The following is a 20,778-nucleotide window of genomic DNA, read 5'->3' on the forward strand; positions in this document are numbered from 1 at the left end:
TATTGTTTATTCATCGTTTTTAACCGCGCCTGCCTCTACACCAGCAGCTGGGGCACGGGGAGAGGCGGCTCCCGCCTCAGGGCGCGGCGGCCGCGGGGAGCGGCGGCCACGCCCCCTCCCGGTGCGCGGCCGCGATTGGCGGAGCGGCGCAGCCAATGGGGAGGCGCGGCGCCGCACGCCTGCGCGGGCGTTTGAATTTGCGGCGGCGGTTGGGGCGGCTGCGCGGCGCTGCCGGGACGGGACATGGAGGCGGCTGCGCGGTGAGCGCCGCTCCCTGGCCCTTCCTCGGGAGCCCGTGTTGCGGCAGCGCCTGGGGGGTGTCGCGGGCCCAGGCAGCCCTCGGGGAGGTGTCGGGGGGGTAGGCCGAGCGATGCCTCGCGGGGCGGAGGGGAGGCGGGCCGCCATGAAGGGACGCGGGTCTCCCATAAGCCCGGCCTGACGTGCCGCTTGTCCCGCAGGATTCACGAGGCTTGGATACAGAACTACGAGGGGAGCGACCCGCTGGAGGCGTGGGACAGGTCAGTGCCGCTCCTGGCCCCGGCATGTTCTCCGGGTATGGGGCAGCCCCACAGCCTCGCTCCCTATTGTGTTTTAGGTATGTGCAGTGGATAGAGGCATGTCTTCCCAGTCAAGAAAAGCAAAAGTTGCTGCCCGGTGTCCTGCAGCATGTTGTGAAGACCTTTCTCAATGACAAGAGGTACTGCCAGGACCCACGGTTCATTAACTGCTGTATTAAGCTGGTAGGTATATATACGTTTGGAGTTTAAGCCATCCCATTCTTTAATTCTATGTCTACAAATGAGTTTTGCTCAGTTTGCCAAGCTGTGTGTGTTTGTATACAGATGTTTGAGGTGGGTACCCTCTTCTAGGCTTCTGTCCCCCTGTCCTGCTCAACAAACCTCCCACCCTGTCCTCTGTTGCCTTACCTACCTTTGCCCTGTGATTGCCAGTCCTCAATTTGCCCTGTGATTGCCAGTCCTCAATTTGCCCTGTGATTGCCAGTCCTCAATCCATTTAAAATCTTCCTCACCTGGTTAACAAGCCTGATGGCAAAGGTCCTCTTTCCATGATGTATCAAACGGATCCCATCTTTCTATAGCAACTCTTGGTCCTCAGAGAAGTTTTTGTGGTCAAGCTCTGCCTGTGACATTTGCTTTGTGACCGTGTGCCAGCTCTCAGGATGCTTTTTCCTCTGCCTTTTCCCTTCACCTGCAATGTGGAGAACGCCTGGATTCTCCTGCCCTTCACCTCAGAGCTCTGTAGTTGCACTTTGTTGCCCAAGCTCTCCCTTAGCACAGTGATTGGTGCCCGTATGTGTAAGCAAGAGCCCAAGGCTGTTGTGAGCCTTTCCACTTTCTCTGCAGGGTCCAGAATGCAAGACCTTGGCAAGCGGCAAGTGTTTTCTTGTTTAGTGTCTTCCTGGCTTTGTGTCTAATGGGGAAGGGTGTTTTTTTTTTTTTTTTTTTTTTTTTTTTGTATTGTGATGTATAGTGCCTTTAAATGATGAGGTAGAGTAGCATATGTTTTTCTCCTAGATTTTTGTCTAGACAAAAACTTACAGCTAGCTCTGAGCTAGTTAATTCTACTGGAGTTTGGCCTCTTGTATATGAACAGTTTGATGGGCTTTTCTTCCCTGCCTTTCTTGCCTAATTGTAGATTGACCTGTCAGTGATGAACTCTAGACAAGGCTGCAGGAGGAAGGGGAGCATTCCAGGCTGTATAACTTTGTCAGTCTTGTTGAGGGGTAGTGCATTTTTAATAACAAGGCTGTGTGTGTGTGTTTAACTGTTTAGTTTACGAGAGATGTCTTATCTACCAATTGTTTTAAGGGAGAAATCTAGTTTTTTTTTTTTTCTCTCTTTCCTGTGACTTTCTTGAATGACTTTAGAAAGTGCTAATATGTCTTTATTTTATGCAGGGGGAATTCATCACTCCTCCTGGCCAATATTTTGACTACCTGTGCGGACAGGGAATTGGTGCCAAGACATCTGCTTTCTATGTTGCCTGGGCTCAGCATCTTGTCAATGAAGGCAATGTGCAGAATGCTGGGGCTGTCCTTCAGAGAGGGCTTCATAATCAGGCACAACCAATAGAGAGCTTGCAGAAGATGTACTGGTAATTTGATGAGTCTCTTACTTGTTGACCTATTTGGATGGTGTTCAGTTAAATTTTGTTCTTAGATTAATGATTATTTCTGTGAAGGTTGTGTATACACATAACATTGATGCTTCCTTGCTGTTCAAAATGTCTTTGGCTGTGGTGGCGTGTTCATACACACAACACAGAGGATGTGCTGGTAAACCTGAACCCCAGTGTCTTCAGTGAAGTAGAACCCAGAAAGGAAATCCCTCTGTTACTTCATTTCCAGTTTATTCTCTTTTAAGTAGATGTGAATTATAAAGGTTGCCCACTTCAAGTGACCTATCTTGGAAATAATGTCTGAACTGCATTGCTTGGAAACCTGAGCAGTTAGCCATGTTAATGATGGCTGTTTTTTCAATTAGTGATGCCTGTATTCTTTTCAGTGTGGGAATTGGGTGCAATGTCAGGTATCGCTCAACCTCTGTGGGTGCCTGTTCTTCTGCTGTCACCTTCAGCTAAATGGGTAGTCCAGCTGTTGCTGGCCTCTCTCTGCCATTGGTTTATAGCCATGGCTGGAACTGCAATGAAATATATGTCAACATCTGATTTTGTGAGATTTTTTTTTTTAAGGAAACGTGGGGTTATGGATTTGAGGGATTATGGTGACAATAATAGATATGTCCAGTTCATTGTGATGCATGTCATTTAGCACTTACCTGAGAGTGGGTATCTGTTGGAGGTCAGTATTTAGCTATTGGAAGGACTAGGATTGGTGTTTACGATGAGATGTGTTCCCTCCAGTGATGATAAATCTGGAATCTGATTTCTGTCTCTTGCTGAGCATTACAGAGTTAATTCTGGGGGAAGAGGGAAGCGGGTAGTATTTTAATAGTTCTGGGCATATCACTGTTTAAGGAAAGCATAGTTTCTTGGCTGGGGGGAGAGAAAGAGCAGAAAAAAAGACAGCAGACTTGATTGTAACTGACATTTCTTCCAATTTAGCCGGCTGCAGAATTATGGGCCTCAGAATCCTCCTCTGACGCAAGGTGAGGATGAAGATAATCTTCCTGCAAGTGGTAGCTTGCTTAGATGTTTCATCTGTCTTAATTGTAGAACTGAGTAAACTGCTAGATAACTTATTAAAATACACCTGATTTTTTTTAAAGTTGCTAAAGTTACCCATGCATTATTTTGTTAGTTGTTTTCCTTTTTTCCTAGCTCTGATGTTGTTTATTATTCATCAGTCAGTTTTGCTACTGAAGAAATTGTTTCATGCTTCCTTTCCTTCAGACCTTCAGTTAGCAAAACTTCGTATGAAGTTGAAACCTGCTGCGTTTCAAGTCCTCTAGCCAAAACATTAAGGCATCCTTCAGAGGTTTATTTCAATAAAGCAGCTCAAGACTGAGATGCCTTCAATATGAGGGTGCAACTGTCCAAATGTACAATAAAGGCCCATTCTTATAGCTGGGAATGTAAACAATGGAAATGAGGAATAAGCTGAGTCACAGCTCTGATGTGACACTGCAACTGAATGCAAGTCTGAAGCTTGAGCAAAAGTATTTTAATAGTAAAACTTGAAATTCAGTTTACTGACTAGCATGTACCCCTTGCTAGGCTTACCTTATAGCTGAATCCATGTCATATATCACTGCTGCTGAAATTATAGCACTACTTTCCTTCCAGTATGTAATTATGTGCACTCTAAAAGACTCAACTGAGGTTTTTAATTGAATACTAGAGTTAGTTCACTGACTATGGACTACAAAGAAGTGGCTGTAGGAACTGAAATTCTCTTTTATCTGGCTATCTTAAGCATTTTAAAGATGAATGTTTTCAGAATGAGGTATTAGTTTTCCTGTTCTTGAAGATATTCACAGAAATAATTAGTATTTTATTAATCTAAATCTTTCTTTTTGTGTCCCAGTAGCTGTTGATAAAAAACCACTTCAAACTTCCCAGACTGAAAATCAAATGACTGCTCAAAATGATATTCCAAACCTTAATGATCCAGTACGTGTTTGCGAAAATCAGGTATTTGACTCCTAGTGAATATCTCGCATGGACATTTTTCTTCATGTCTCCTTGCTAAGGAATTTTCCTTTTTTGAAGGAGAGATATCATCTCTTATTCTCTGCAACCGTTGTGTAGAATTTAGACTTATGAGTTTCAGTAAGAAAAAAGAATATTCTAGCAGTGTCTGCCATCTTCAAAAAATGTTACGGGTATTTTTAGGCTCTATGCATCACATCTGTAGAGGGAAGTTTTCAAGGTCATTCTTCAAAAACTTCCAGTTCAAGTTCTCTCTGTGTAGCTTGTAAACAAGTCCAAATCCTGTCAGCCTGTAGTGATCTTTTATCCCTTTCCCCTTTTAAAAAAGAAAATGAAAAAAGAGAGGAAAAAGGACTATTTGTAACTCATTTTCGGTAATAAATACCAAATGCAGCATTTTTTTGATGTTTAGTAAAGCTATTTACAATTCCCCACAGCTACCCTGATGCAATAAATGAAAGGTGGATGGAAAGGTGAAATTAAAGACTGTGGACAGGAAACTGATGTAAACTTTCTCCTTTTTAATTTATTCTATCCTTTGAAATGCTTGCAACTCTTTCTGTTTGATATCACCTGCAAATATTGAAGGGCATCCTGGACAACAGAGTCAAGCTTAAACCTTAGCCCATCTGCTAGCTACCTTTTAGTCCTAAGGTTGGGCAGTTTGTAAAAGAGAGACATCAGATGGGGCCATCCAGCCTGTTCTTAAACCTGCGTCCCCTGTAACTTACATCTTGCTCTTTAGGAATAGAAATTAGTTGTTAAAATAGTTCTAGAATCTTTCTGACAGTTGTGGTTGTCCAGAACTGTCTGTCTGCCCTTAGTTCGCTGGAATCTTGCCTGTCTTCCAAAAGTTCTCAGAGATGACAGCAAACTGGTCTATGGCTAATTCTTCAAGGTGAACTTCCTGAGGCTTCGATGACTTGCATGCCTCTCTTTGGTCTGTTCTTGCCATGCTTTTGGCCCAAATTATCATCTGTTCAATTTGCATTAAATACTGTGGGCTTCTGGACTGTTGGTCTGGTCAAAATGGGTAGGTAATTATAGTACTAGCTGCTCTTTTTTCTTCTCACGATAGGGTCCTGATTCTGCTGGTACTCAATCCTGCTCTTCTAGTGGAACAGCAGAAGTGTAAGTTTTTTAAAAAAAAATGTATGTATGTAAATATATATATAGTGTCTTTAGATACATTCTTGGAGCATGCTAATTTTTCATAATGAACTTAGATGGAATGTTTTTACTTTTCCTTACAGAAAGTATATTACGTACCTCTCCAAATCTGAAGTTGTTCCGAAGTCATCTTCAACTGTTGCTGAATGTGAGCAGGTTGCAATGTATGTTAAAAGCCTGCTCATCTGTGAAGGCTCTGAACTTTCATTTGAGGAAGTAAGAGCCAAGATATATTTCAAGAAAAGTGAGCACCTGAGAAGACAAAAAGAATTGGGTATACTTCTTTATTTCTATATCTACTTCAGAAATTGGGTTGGATTAATTTCTTTGGAACCTCGATATTGAAGTCTTGCTCCTGTATAGACAGTGCTGCCCATCTTGTAGCTGTAATGGTCTGAACACACCATCTGTGGAGCAAAAGCTTGGCAAAGTTTGTAGAAACAGTATCTTTTGTTTGTTGTCTGAAAACTTTCCAAAACCCGTGTTAAATTCCTTGTACCAAAATTGAGTAGGATGAGTTTGGAAGCATCAGTTAACGTGTCAGGAGACTATAATGACATCATTTACCTTCAGTCCTTATCTGAATTGAATTCCTGAAGTGGCCAGGCATCTATATTTAGTGGTTTTGGTGGTCCCCTGGATTTTCCTTCTCAACGCTTGATTCTCAAATATTGTTGTCATTTTGGGGGAAACTGGAGGCAAGTGTGAGCAACTCTTAGTAATTCTAATGACCTTGATGTGAGATCTCGCTGTGGATGTATGTGCTTACTTGTTACCTGTATTTTAAGATGGAGAATATCTTAGCTATAATCAATAGCTTGAAGTCAGAGAACTCAGAAAAAACTCATGGTTATGTATGATGCCAAATGCTGTTCTCGGCCTGGGTAAATTAAAGACACTCCAGAGCAAAGGAGTACTCTTATCTTCACTTAGGCAGCCTTGTAAGATGCATCAAAAGACCATGTGCACAAACGCACCTAAATTAAACTGGCTAGTGATCTTTTTTTCTAGGCAAATATTTTCCTCAGTAGATTTGAAAATGGCTGGTAGCTGCCAGTTATGCTCCATACTTAGACAAACTGCTTTGGGTCTCAAAGTGGAAACCAAACTGAATTTTAATGGAAACTAGCTACTCAGGAACAGGTTAATCATGTATCTGACCATTTTAGAAAAAGGAAAAAAAAAGAATCGCTATTTCAGCAACATCCCCTGTATCCCCTGTAAAAGCAGTAATTATATCACTTCCTGACAAAAAAAAAAAAAAAGGGAAAAACTCTCGTTAGCGGAACAGAGAATTTCAGTGGTGGGAAGGAAGCCAAATCTTTCTGAATCTGGATGATTATTATTGGTACATATTTTTTAAATCCAGTAGTTATTTATGACAATCCCCAGCAGAGGAAGCTCTTCCACTGGGATAGCAAGGTGTGCTCCTACCCAAACTTTACCAAGGGGTCACTGTGATAGAATCTTTCAGATTCTATCTGAATTCCAGATAATTTCTTTCTGATTAGTCTTCTGATGTCTAAGGCAAAGTATTGCTGCTGTGCCTGCAGTGGGACTGATTTTAGCACCCTTGGAAGTACACGCCAGCCTGCTGCTATACTGGCTTGTGGGTTCTTCAGTGTTTGTGGCAATGACCACCTGTATAAAAGTACTAGGACCTCCACTGTTTGCCAGGCTAATGCTGAGATGGTTTTGTGTAGCTCCTCCTTGAGGAAACAGGACAGTTAGACATGATGAGCCCTGGGGAAAGTCTCAGCCTCTCCCAGCTTTATACCACCACAGTTGACTCCTGTGGTTGCATAGACTAAGTGTCAAATATGAAATTCAAGCAGCTTGTAAATTCTGACTGCTGACGTCTGGAGGGCTGAGAAACTTAGTGGGATACTGATTATGTGTTTTGCTTAATATCCTGGTTAGAAGAGGAAGAGAGAGAGTCCAGAAGGAAGAAAGAAGCAGCTGTCCTTGAACTGCAAGTCCTGGAGCAGAGGCTGGAAGAGCTCACTAGGCTCACCAAAAGCTCGCTGGAAACTAAACCAGAGCAGTCATCTGCAGCATCAGTTGAGCCAAGACAGACAGTGGTAAGTATCTATTAGCAGCACCCTCATAACCTCATAAAATTTAACCATGGTTTAGACAGTGACTTGAATAGTGTGTTAAATCTGGAAGTACACACTGCAATACTTAACTAGTACAGATACTTGCAAAATTTTAAATACATAATGAAATATATTTCGTTATTTCCCAAAGTTTGTTTTTGCTCCTCTGCATTCACTTTTAGCTACATGTATAAGTTGGTTCTTATGCATGATAAACCAGAAATTAACGGTAAAACAGCAATAATTACACCTCTAAGTGTGCTTTTTGGGATGTAAAAGAAAATAATCTCTCTAAAGGTACCTCCACATGTGATGCATGGTGCAGCTCTGCAGAACAGGACAGCATCTTGTCAAAGCTCAGATCTGCAAACCCCCTGGGGTCTGGTGCCAGAGCGGATTCAATCAAGGACTTTATCATCTACTCTTCCTGCCCCATGCTCTATTGAACCAGCTGGCCACCAGAGGACATCAACTTTCTTGTTGGAAACAGCATATAAGGAGGGCACAATCAAAACTCAGCCAGAGCTTGGAGAGCTCCAGAACAGTTTGTACTCGCAGTTCAATAATGTTTCAATTCAGCAGCAGACACATCCAGACATGACTCGCAATCGGAGCACTGGAAAACAGTACGTATAATCAGTCTTTCTTGTTCAGCAAAGTGTGCTGTCTTTAGTATCTGCCCTGTAACTCAGAATTACCTAAAAAAGTCATGCTTGCTGCTTTTTCTTCATCCAAAAGAAATCTGAAGTAGCCTACGGAAAATCATGGCAGTTCCTGTTCAAATTGGTACATTAGGATGTTGTGCTAGACTTTCTAAGGAAAATGTATGTAAATAGCTTATCTTGAAGCTCAAGCTTTCTGTCTCATCCCAACTGAAAGAATCTTTTTGTTTGAAGGCTAAAATGATGATATTAAGGATCTTGAGACTACTTTCCAGATCTCAATATTTAAAGTACTCCATGGGATCAAAATTGAATTACAAAATTACAGTATTCAGGCATAGATCAAATTTCTGTAACCGATGCTCCTAATTTAGATTTTGAATTCCTATCTTCTGTTATGATCACTTAAGTACAAGGTGGAAAAAATGGGGCAAATTCAGTGTGTCATTCAAGAGATTATTTGACACTGGTTCCTCTGATAATGAAATAATGGAGGAATGTGCTCAGTTCATGCTAATCCTGAGTATTGCATCATAGAGGGGGAGAAAAAACATACTTAGGTGTACTTTGATTTGAGTGATTGAGCTAATGCAGGATAGAGAACTGGGAGGAGAGAGGGTGGAAATAGGCTGACAAAATCAGCATGGCTGAGTAGGCTTGGCCAACTAGAGGGAAACAGTTGTTGTTCACTTCTATTAAGGAAGTACTTGGAGATACTTGGAGTACTTGGCATATATAAGCAACAAACTACCAGGAAATGGGAACCTAGTACTTTGCAACTGCTCAGACTGCAAATATTTCTGTAATAGTGCTTAGAGACACTTCAGAGTACGAGTTCCCAGGCTCTGACTTAATCTGACAGCTGTGCAATGGAAGAAGGTTTAATTAATGCCTATGCAGTACAACTGGTCTTGTACACTACAGCTCTGGAGCTTGTCAGACCCTCCTGTGAGTCATTTCAGCCCACTACCCAAGCAGGAGATCAGATCTGGATATTTTTCCAAGTTCCTTTTTGATTGGTTTTATGCAACAGTGAGCTACAGCCTCAGATTAATGGCTAGCTCTGGCTTGCTGTGTTATGAACCTGATTATAATTCTACTTTTGTAGAGCAGGCTGCACAGGTGCTGTAGTGCTGTGAAGTCTGTCTTGTGTATCTGTATTTCTTGTCATGCTTTTGGCCCAAGCAGGGTTCCCTTTTCCATTTTTCAAATGGAGATGGTGGTGCTTGGTTCACACTAAATAGCCTGCAGTAAAAAAAGGTAATCCCACTTGGAAGAAAAAAAAAAAAAAAAAGGAATATTAGCTACTGTCTTCTGGGATGTTCCCTGTGTTCTAGACTGGGAAAGGCCTCCCTACTCCTTGAAGTGTGTTACTATTGAGTCTTGAACTGAAGCTGGAATTTAAGAAACGGCTTTGAGTTCATGTTTTTAATCTTTTATTTGAAGGCACTCTAACGAGAGATCTACTGGACTAACTGCTACTGTGGACATGAAAGAAGGTAATAAACCAAGTTTTGACAAAGACTGGTGCTGTCGTTATGACATTTACTGGCTGAGGATGAATAGCATGTAGTCTATCAGAACTGGCGAATCTAGAACATGGTGCTTAAAAGTTACTAATATTCAGCATAAATATATGGAGGGCTTTACCATGTAGCACTCTCACTTAGGCCTGAAGCTCAGGGTAAAATGCAAGGAATGGCATACTTCAGGTTATTTTTATTTTTATTCCATCTTAAATAGGACTTTTCTAATAGCTGCAGAGGTCACTTAACTATTGAACTCCTTTCTAAATGAATTATACAAACAGAAACTTTCTAAGATGAGATCACCTAATCTAGTCTCTAGCAAAAATTTTGTAGGTTAGAGATATTGCAGGATCTTTGTCATTTTCTTCAAGAAAATGACATGTGTTCTCCAGAAAATAAATATTTGAGATTACATAGAGTATGTATTATCTAAGAACAAAGAGTGGATTATATGATTTTTTTTTAAACTTCTGCTTTAAGAAGGTCAAGATGATATTTCATGTTTTCATGTTTAGATATACTTCTGTAGGAGTCTAATTACATTTTCTACAGGTTCTTTTGCCTTTTCCTCAAACATCAGTAAGTGCAACCAATTGCCAGTGTGGTAGACAATGGTTTTCATGGGCCTGTGTTCTAGGAAAGTTGACCCTTTGCAGATTTTTGCAGGAGGGAGAGTATTTGAGTGACTTGATTTGCCCTCAGGTTAAGCTTGGCACAGTTATGGGAGAGCGTATTTAGTTGTCTTCTGCTTACCTGTAGAGGTCATATGTCAGAACAAATAGGCCAAAATATGAATATGGGAGTAACCTGGCCGAAAGAGTGACTTATCTGGAGAGAGGTGGACTAGGGGATCTGTTATTCACTTCTGGTTTTAAGCTTTTAGCCCTTAGGGGCTGTTAGTGCTTTACTAGAATTGTGAACTGATCTAGGTTGGCAGTGAACTCTTGAGGCCTCTGAGGTAAAGCCTCCCTCCCTTAGGATGACCCTCAGGGACCTGAGAGTGCAACTTTAAGAAAGTAAAACTCTGTTTTTGTGACATCTATTAACAGGCCCTTTCCCACTGAGCAGCACGCCCAGAATTGCCTCAGTTCTCTTGTTTTTCTCTACTTAAAGAAGCCTTTCTTGTTGCTCCTCATGTCTCTAGTTGCTTCCAGCCCTCTCTGAGCATTCTGACATTCATAACTTTATCCCTCTGCTTCCTACTGGGTTTTGAGCTGTTAAGAGTTGCTTCTTCATCCGTGCTGGCTTCCTGCCTGCCCCTTTGATAGACTTCCCACATGTTGGAAGGGGCTGTCCTTGTGCACTGAGGACTGTGCACTGTTACCAAAGACCACTCGACCGCTTAAGGCCCCTTTGCTCTTCAGGGCAGTTTCCCTTGGAAACCTGCCAAGCAGATCCCTCACCAAGTTGGAATCTGCTCTCCTGAAATTTGGGGTTGTCATTCTGTTACTCATCTTGTTTACTTCTCTCAGTAACTTTTCACTAGCTACTGAATACTTGTAAACATCCCCAGGCTACACGAAGAAGCCTTAGAAGTCATTTGCACTGTTTCCTTTTCCAGCGTCTAGAATTGGGAATTCTTCCTCTGCGTCTGGAAATGCTTCTCAGGCTACACCAAACACTTCCCTGGGAGGACTGATGCAGGCCACACCATTCAAAGTGCAACCTTCCCCTACAGTTCATACAAAAGAAGCACTGGGTAAGCAGCTGCGAGGAAATACTGGTCTGGCTGGAGTTAACGGGATCTTGCCTGGTCATTTTAGTGGAGCTGAATGTTCACCGAGGCTGCTAAGTGATGTATGTGTGCACCATGTCCTGAAAGAGGAAAGTAATATTCACGGTACTGACACTCTTCAGTTAACTGGATGATTTGCAACTTTGATTGTGTTCTTGGATACAGTAGGAGTAAAGCTTAGCAGAGCATCTGTGCCTTAAGCTAACATCCCAGCAGCCACATGCTGGAAACTACGGGATGAGTCACTGATGCTACTGCTAGGCCTGTTTGGGCAGCATGTTCTGAGCTGCGCTTGCCATGGCAAGACAAGGTCATAGCACCAAGAGGTGCCATGTTTAAGTCTGACCTTCCTGTGTTTACTCCCTTATGTGGGATGCTTAAATGGGAAGTCAAGGAATAACAGTCTGGCATAAGATTTGTCTTATCAGTGACTCCTACATGGTAAGAGATCTGAGAAGCATTTTGTTTGATTTCAAAGGTTTTCTAATGGATATGTTTCAAAAACCCATCTTGCCTGAATCATCTCTTCTTGAGGAAAGTGAGGAGGAATTTGAAGCCTTTGCCAGAAAAAGTGGTATGTCAGTCCACAGTATGTCAGTCTCTAAGACTTAATTTCCCTCTTCCCAAGTCAATATCTGTATAATTTTGAGAAGTAATTGAGTAGGTGTGTAATGAAGAGCTTCTTTCCTGATACATTATCAGGAAACGTATCAAATTATATAAATTTAATGAATGTAACTGATATGTTAATTCTAATGCTTGGCCTAAGAAAGGCAAAAGCACTCCTCCATTAGCAAGCCTGTTAATGTGTGTATTAAGTTGTTTCTCTGTAGGCAATTCTCTGGCATTTAAAACCTAAGTTTGAAAAGTACAGAACTAATATAAATATGCTTTCCTACATGTAAAACTTCTTTTCCACCCCCCCACCCCGCAAAGCACTTGTCTACACCCTTTTTAAGCCTTGAGCACACAAGTATTGACCCAAGAAGGGAGAATATAAATGCAGACTAGAGTAGGTCTCTTGCAGGTTTGATGTTAGTGTGTGAATTATGAGCTTTTCAGTATCAGTTAAGATTGCTTGAAAGTTGGGCAGTAGCACTGGCTTACTGAGTGGGCACTGATAAATCTCAGTGATCAGTTGATCACTGTTACAGCTGATCAGGTGGAAGTCAACAGGGAGATTTCTATGCTCTTGGCCACTCTTAAATCTGAGTTGGAAAAAATCTTCTCCCCTTTCACGAGCTTATAGCAAAGATAATTGCATGTCAATTCTGAAGAAGCATCTGTCCTATCCTGCCCTGCCTCCCATTTGTTCAGGTAATTTCCTGTCTGTCTAGTCTGTCTGCTTCTCTTGGTTGACTTTTGTTAGGTTTCTATCTAAGCTTCAAAAGGAAAGAAAATGTTTCCAGCATGTCTATGTCCCATATAGAAAACAAGCATGCAGTTTCCTGAAAGACAAGTTACTACTTCAAGCTTATTAGCTATTTCGTTGGGGTAAAAGCATGGTGCTTTATGATTTTCACTGAGTGAAGATAATATCCATGATCTCTTCTTTTAGAGCCTGACAGAAGCCTGAAATTTAATGACCTTGCTCCTGTTGTGCCTATTTTTTCAATCTTTGAAGATGAAAATGAAAAGGAGAACAGCAGGTAAGAGAAGCAAGTAACAAAATGGGTTCTGCTTATTGAGAATTATATAGAGAGTTGATTCTATGCTAGGTAATTGTTATGACTGTATTTACAATATTGGGGTTGACTGTGGGGTGTCCTTTATTTGCCTCTTTTTTTTTTTTTTTTTTCTTCTGGAATTGCACAGCTTTCCTATTCTGGACAGTGTGATTGAGATGGTTAATATTCTGGATAACTGTGGGTAGCTTATCTTCAAGCTACTGAAATTTCTCTCACTTTGAGCAGATGAGGTTCTTGGAAAAAAATTTAAACAGCTTTACTTGGAAGGTTCTGGGGAAAAGCAGTTCTAAACTGTCTGTTTTGTCAGGATTCCACAGCATAAGAATGAGTCGGAAAAGCCCAGAACTACTCAAGAATGTCCCTTGACGGACTGTTCAGCACGTATGGAAGTGAGTGCTTTGTTTTACTGTAAAAATTAGCCTTGGAAATGGGCTGTGTAGTTAGGAGCGGGTATTGGAGGTAGCTGTGTTTAGCAGTATCCTCAGCAGTGTTCACTTTCAGTCCTGCAGTGGTTTTTTTAAGCTGTATCTGCCTGAAGCCTAGTGCTTCCCTGACAAAAGGTGAATATTTTCATATGTTAACTTTCATAAAATTTTAAAGAGCTTAATAGTGGCAACCTCTATCTGTAGACAAACCTCTCTAGTAAATGAGCAGATTTGGCAGCTGCTTGAATGAGGAAGGAGGGGCGCAAGAGATAATTACATCTAATAGAAGACTATTAGGTGTAGCCAAGGAGATGCATAAAACTACATGCTGCTTGGATGTAAGTGATCACTGTGTAATCAGATAGGCTTTTCTAGGCCTTCATGACAATTTTTTACTGTCTATCATCTTGCTGTGAAACTGATGGTTGACAACATGCATGTGTGATACCAAGCTATATAAACCTGGGGTTTGGTTGCCCTTTTTTTTATTTCTGTAGTATTCTAAACAGATACATGCATACTCTGGTGTTCAGACTGATTGTAAGGCTACTAGATTATACTGCAGGTCTGACAGAATGGGTTTGGTTGCTTAGTTTTAAACATACATTTATTTTCTGTCTAGGAAGAAATACAGATACCAGAGTTCTCAAAGGATGATTACACAGTGTGGTGTGCACCATATAGTAATAAACCCTTGGCTTTGAGTCCAAATAACACAAGAGACTTTGCACAAGCTGCTCAGCTTGTATCAACGCCATTCAATCACTTATCAACTCATTCACAGCAAGCTTTGGAGAAAAAAGGTAAAAAGGCTTCAGTAGAATAACAAATACTTCATTATCCAGAGTTCATTGTAACTCTATTTCTGTGCACTTGTTACATCCTAGAGCTCATTAAATATTTGATAATTGTGTGGGTACCAGTGTTGCCACCTTTGAGTCTAAATTGCTGCAGAAGAGCAAGTGAGAACATGTGCTTGCCCAACACACAAGCTTTCCAGGAATTAATATTTATGGCTGAAAAGAGAAGGTGACAGGAGGTGGTGCTATTAGAACTGTTGTTCTAGACTGTTTCAAAGTTCTCAGAAGTCTGTAGATAGTTGAACACTTAAGTCCTGGTACCCTCTTCAGTGAGGACCTTTATGCTTGTGTGCCTTTCTAAAGTCTTGGGATACTCTCCCCAAGTAAATGACTCTATTGTATTTCCTTAATTTAACCTGTATAAAACAGGTTCTGGCTTTGTACAGATTGACAGTTGGAGTAAAAACGGGCAGGTATGGAATGTTTTGATTGTATTGGGGGGGGGATTTGTTATTGTGAAGTTTCAGGGTGTGTTTTTTTTTTTTTTTTTTTCCTGTGTGTGTGTGTGTGTTTTGCTTTATTAGCCTTGTCATGGTAAAATACTTTAAATAGGCACTTGAAGATGCACTTCCCTTTGGGGAAAAACGCATAATTTATTATTACATAATATATAGAATATATATTATTACAATATAGTATAATAATATGTTATTTTAATATAATCTCTTCATACAGGCTGTGGGGATGACTTGCTGCAAATGAATCTGGAAACTTCTGAAGCACCAAAGCAGCAGACAAAATCTAAGGAACTGAGGTATGACATTATTTGCTAAGATTTTTTTTTTAAGACTCTTAATGGCAATGCAGGTTTGGAATTAATGGCAGAGCAGTCGGTTCTGTTATGCTGTGGCAGGTGCACATTTTCCCAGTAAGCTGTAACTTGCCCATTTTCATATGATTGTCTCTGCTTCACAAGCACTTGAGTTAATTGAACCTTGTATGCCCAAGTAGAAGAGCTGTTTTGAATGATTTGGTAGAGACACGGGCAAACAAAGAACATGCTGTATAAATTTGAAGACAGACTTCACCTTCGCTGTTCTGACAGTGTTCCTACCTCTCAGGAGATGTATTATTCACTGTATTACTGATGTACAGGGCTTAACTGGAACAGGCAGCCAAATATGTAAAGGAAATCCTAGAGGCAAGATGAAAAACTGATTAAGATTAGTCTGACAGGTTCTGGCTTTGTACAGATTGACTCAGTAATTGGAGTAAAAACAGGGAGATAGATAGGGAATGTTTTGGTTTTATTGGGGAGTTTTTTTCTCTTTGAGGATTTGTGGAGTTTTGTTTTAATGAATAACCATCCCAGGGTTGTTTTTATAAGTTTGGTATTGGGAAGACTGTACAGTAGTCATGTTCTCCAGGTTAGCAATTCTAATGGATTTGAGCCTCCTTTGAAAAGGAGAGAGTGTATCACTTTCATGGTGTACTTTCATCCTAATGCAAGCTTTTCTGGTGTTAAAATCATTATGCTTCATATCTTAGAAAATCATGAAGCAGCAGTGATTGGTTTTAATTTAATATTGTCCGTCCCAAATGTTTTAGTGGATCTGTGTGTGAAACTGTTAATTTTGGCTAAAATTGTTGACCAATGAACTGAAAAGTTGTCAGACTACAACTAGCAGGATATGGTCAAATCTTATTTTCTGTAGAAATGTCCACCACGTTCATTTTGATTTCTTTTATGGTAAAGATTGCAGGCAGGGAGTTGGGATGTAGTTTTGGCTTGCTAAATATGCAAAAAACACCATGGCAGTACTGTCAATTAACAATATTTTGCTTTAAATATGTAGCCCTGCTCTTGAATGCCTTGCAGAACAAGGACAGCTACAAGGAAACACCATCTCTACAACTGGTCCTCAAAAAATACATGAGCAAATTGCACCTAATAGGACTGAATGTTTCCCATCTGTCGGGGTGGACAAAACTTCCCCTGAAGAGCTGTCTGGATCTCATCAGGACAGGACAGACAGGAGCATCAGGAATTCAGGTATAGAGCGTTGGTGATAATTCTCCTCTCTTAAATAAGAGACTGGAGAGCACAGTCATGTTTTTGAGGCAGTGGTTTCATCCAACACTAAGGTCGTCCCTGAGGTGAGCAAACTGTCCTGAGACTCCTGCAAGGAGACTGCTCTTTATGTGCAATGATGTCCTTCCTCGTGGAAGGAGGAGTGTGGGCAATACCTGCATTATATAATGCCAACAATATGCCATGAAGTGCAGGAGTATTTGGGAATACACACGGACTCCCTACTAATTCAGGCTCAGTTACCTGAGAAATATGTTCTCAGCTTGTGCTTAAAACTCTATTGAACAAATGTATACTTGCATCTTCCCTGCTTATTTAAAAAAAAAAAAATCAATTATCAGAATCGGCCTATATAACTTATCTTTGATCTTTCATCAGTGACACTTGTTCAAGTATAAGCTTGATTTACCTCTTCTAAATGATATTTTGCTTATAGCCTCAAATATTTTTGTTCTTTCTATAAAGTCCTTGTTGAGAACCCTTGGGATGAGAAACTGATTTGCAAACTCTTATCAAAGCTTCCTAAACCCCTCAGTACCTATGCCAACTATTTTGAATGGAATTCTGCTCTTCCATCCGTCAAACCGAAGACTAGACTCCCACTGGGTAAGAACTACATCAGACACTTAATTTTGATCCACTTGTTGCATCTTTTACAGGAATCTTTAAAATGCTTTTCTAATCCAATTTACTTAAGCATATATTCACTTTCCTCAGGAAATTGATTCCAAATTATCTAAACTTCAGCTTTGAAGTTAGGCATGTTTTTGTTTCTCTTTAGTTGAAACCTATTTTTAAAAGTTTTTCTGAGAAGGGAACAAAGAAACCTTTCCCTGGTAGTACGTGACACAGCTCCAAGCTTTGTGTGGAACAGCAGCAGTCTTGTTTCAATAAAGTCTGTGTAATGGTAATGGCAACATACTTGCATCACTTTAAAAAGTCAACACTAACATTTAAGAATTTGCTTTGGAATTTCATTTCTTCATTTCTTCTGGACAGTCATACTCTAAACACTGTGGTTTTTAGTAAATGGTGTTTCACAGACCTTGATCTCGAGAATGGTTATGGGCCTGCTTTTATGGAGGGGGATGGCTAGTAAGGCCAGTATAAAAATTACTGCTTTAATGCAGTAATGTCTTCTGTGATGTTTACAAACAGGAATTACTGATGTTTACTCCTTTTCCTCCTACAAAAGGTTCTAATTTATTCCATGTGGATTGCTTGCTTGGAGAAGGAGCTTTTGCTCGGGTCTATCAGGCTTGTATACTGGATGCAAATAATCCTAAAAACAATCAGAAAGTAATATTGAAGGTAAGTAGCATTGATTCGGGGCAGGGGGAAAAGGAAAATTTTGGAGTCTTGATGTAATTTGACACCTCTTGACAGCCTGGATGAATTTTGCCAAGTGTCCTCCTTCATAAATAGGAAGTAAGGCGTTTTAGTCTGTCCTTAAAGCCTTGTTCAATTGCAGTGCTTTGATACCCAGGAAGCTATTTAACCACCGAATTCATCTGATATTTTAATCATGTCTTTAAAGGTAGTCCCAAGTATCCTAAAACCTTCAGTTTATGGCAAGGCACTTTTCACTTGAACAAAGGTGCTTATTTGTGTGTATGATCTTAGTCCCCAGCAAAAGAAAATGTGTGGATTGAGGATGAAGTTGCTCAGATGATTTGTTTGCTCTGAAGAGACCCGTGTTCCTTGCAGTTCTGTTCCCCTTTCCACTGGCTTTTTTGCACTTTGGCAGCCCTGCTGATGGCTGTGTGTCCGTCAGTTCTAGACTGCACAGCTCCTACCTCTGCTCTGCCTTGTCTTCGAGGCTGCCTCTCAATGCAGGAGTGAGCAACTGATGATAGCATGTGTTAAAACCAACACCAAAGGGAAAGTTTATGTCCCTGCAAAGTCAGCTTAGTCCAAGAGGGTTATACCAGATCATACAGTCACTCTAGCTAGGTTGGAATGTGGTTGTGTGACTGACCCACCAGCTCAGGCTCTCCACGTCAAGTCTTTTTTCCTACCTTAGAATTGTGGATCTCTTCTGCAACAGCTAATTTTTCAACAAAGACATTTTAGCATAGCACCTTAAGTGTGTGTGTATGTGTAATTCGTATTTATTTATGTTAACATTTGATATCTAAGGTAGAAGAAAAGCAGGAGGATTTGTCACTGAGTGTAGTTTTCTGAGGTTTACTATGTAGATGGAGTATTCCACTTGATTATAAGAAGTGGTGCCTAGGTACTTGAGACAGTCACTAAAACACTGAGATTTTCTGCTTTAATGCCAGTAGATTAACCCAATAATTCAACACTTTGGTTACAGGTCCAAAAACAGGCAGGTCTTTGGGAGTTCTATATAGCAACACAACTGGTAGAAAGACTTAATCCAAGCATACGCCATCTGTACATCCACTTTTATTCTGCTCATTTCTTTCAAAATGGGAGCGTTTTGGTTGGTGAACTCTACAAGTATGGCACATTGCTGGTAAGTGTGCTCAGCTTCTGCTCTGAACTTCTATATTTTTACTTCTTAGGCTGTTGGTGTATATATTGCAATATTCAGCAGTGTCTTCTCCAGTCAGCTTTATAGAACTTCATTGTGAATACATTTTATGCTTAGAAACATGGACCTGTAATCCATATTAAGTTGTTTCTGTGTAGCTGACAGTTCTTACTTATCCCCTTTTTGTTCACAGAATGCCATAAACATTTACAAAAAGCTTCCTGAAAAGGTGATGCCTCAAGCGCTTGTAATCTATTTTGCTGTAAAAATTCTTCATATGGTAGAAGAGCTCCACAACTGCCAGATCATTCATGGTGACATTAAACCTGATAATTTTATCCTCGGAGAAAAGCAAGTATTTCCTTTTACCACCTGAGGTGCTAGCATATCATTGTATCACAGTCTTGAAACTTGTGTTCATTGCTTGTTGTCTTGGTTGCAGTTTTGTGGAGAATGATGCATGTGATTTAGATGGTCTCTCTCATGGCTTGACGCTGATTGATTTGGGACAGAGTATAGACATGAAACTCTTTCCTGAAGGAACTGCATTTACTGGACGTTGTGAAACATCTGGATTTCAATGTGTTGAAATGTTGACACAGAAACCGTGGAACTACCAGGTATGTGACTGCATACACAGCTTGAATATTTGTAGCTTAAAAATTGTGTGACATGAATAGATGGCTTAGAGGAATATTCGACTTTTGCCCTAATGTGGCAGATTCAGTTCTAGATGTTCTTTGCCGTAAAGATACGGTTCTGAACCTTTTTATGGAGCTTGCCCTGTTGGCTCCTCAGTTTTTTTTCCACATAATTTTTAGTGGGCTGGAGGCACACTTTTTAATATACAACTTGTACATGATTTATTTAGACAGATTACTTTGGCATCGCAGCGACTGTCTACTGCATGCTCTTTGGTACCTACATGAAAGTGAAGAATGAAAACGGTCTCTGGAAACCTGAGGGAGCCTTCAGAAGGTTGGTGTCAAAAATCTCTTCAGAAACTTCCCCTTAATGGAGAGTCATTAATTTCAAGTTTGAGGTTAATTTCTGATGTAGCTTTTAGTGTGGCTTGGCTTTTTGATGTTCTAAAATATGTGGGTTTATTTCATGTTAATAGCTTCAGACTTCACTAATTTAAGTATGGGCAGCATCTCAGCAGTAGATATGGTGAATTGCATGGCAACCCCCTTTTACTGGTGCCTGGAAGGAGGAAAATAGAGCTAGTGAGTCAAAATTGTGCTGTCTCCCTAAGCAGCCTGCCATGTGTGGTTTTTCCAACCTGTAATCTGGGAGGTAACAGGGTAAATAGAGGAAAGCACTCAAACAGTTTGAATTTAGTTATTGTTTCGTTTTGTTTTTGTTGCTTTACAGGGTCGCCAATGCCAAATTGTGGATAGAGTTCTTTGACAGCATCCTGAACATCCCAAACTGCCAGAGCCTGCCGGCCTTGGGAGTCCTGCGTGAAAAGCTGAAGGATTTGTTTTGCACAGCATATGTCAAAGACATCAAACTCCTTCGGAACAGACTTGTTGTGTTGCTCATAGAAAACTTATGGTCACGAAAGTGAGCACTTGGTGTACTGTGCTACTGAGGAATGGAATCTTCATGAATTTCTTTTTTAATGAAACTTCTGTAATAACCTGTTTTAAAATAAATGTTTTTACAGGCAACTTCAGGGACAACTAATAGAAAAACTCAAGTTATTCTTTCATGAAGAAACTTGCATAAAATAATGTGGCTTTCATGAAAACTATATGAAGTGTAGATTGAAGTTGCCCAGCTTTCAGGTAACAGGAGGAGGCAGAGGCCTTTCAGAGATTGTCTGTAACTGTTGAACTGTTCTTGAGAAATGACTAGAAATGCATAACATAGAAATGAGCAAAGGTGAGAAGTATTTTGTATGTGCATATGTAAGTGCTCTCTCTCAATCTTCTTTGAGAAATA

General features: G+C 40.5%; 1 protein-coding gene across 1 annotated transcript; it reads left to right on the forward strand.

Moving 5' to 3' along the window:
- Window positions 1–201: 201 nt before the first annotated feature.
- Window positions 202–20,433, forward strand: BUB1 (BUB1 mitotic checkpoint serine/threonine kinase). The gene is made up of 25 exons (XM_088521289.1): window positions 202–260; window positions 459–518; window positions 596–740; window positions 1,919–2,115; window positions 3,085–3,128; window positions 4,010–4,113; window positions 5,210–5,262; window positions 5,385–5,575; window positions 7,222–7,382; window positions 7,698–8,026; window positions 9,509–9,561; window positions 11,153–11,290; window positions 11,805–11,900; window positions 12,885–12,975; window positions 13,322–13,403; window positions 14,062–14,242; window positions 14,975–15,053; window positions 16,096–16,292; window positions 16,797–16,937; window positions 17,527–17,642; window positions 18,652–18,813; window positions 19,025–19,182; window positions 19,274–19,451; window positions 19,703–19,809; window positions 20,206–20,433. Exons 1-25 carry the CDS (start codon window positions 244–246, stop codon window positions 20,399–20,401), a joined length of 3,276 nt encoding a protein of 1,091 aa, XP_088377415.1. The 5' UTR covers window positions 202–243; the 3' UTR covers window positions 20,402–20,433.
- Window positions 20,434–20,778: the final 345 nt, after the last annotated feature.

Source organism: Tinamus guttatus, unplaced genomic scaffold (assembly GCF_059628265.1).
Source record: "Tinamus guttatus ecotype Peru unplaced genomic scaffold, ASM5962826v1 Tinamus_guttatus_pri_ptg000116l, whole genome shotgun sequence".
In the NCBI taxonomy this organism is placed as follows: Eukaryota; Metazoa; Chordata; class Aves; order Tinamiformes; family Tinamidae; genus Tinamus; species Tinamus guttatus.

Bases quoted from the DNA above. Each gene is read 5' to 3' on its own strand.
- BUB1 (XM_088521289.1), top strand. The intron at 16,938-17,526 runs GTAAGAACTACA...CTCCTACAAAAG, and splicing joins GAAGACTAGACTCCCACTGG to GTTCTAATTTATTCCATGTG. The intron at 17,643-18,651 runs GTAAGTAGCATT...CTTTGGTTACAG, and splicing joins ATCAGAAAGTAATATTGAAG to GTCCAAAAACAGGCAGGTCT.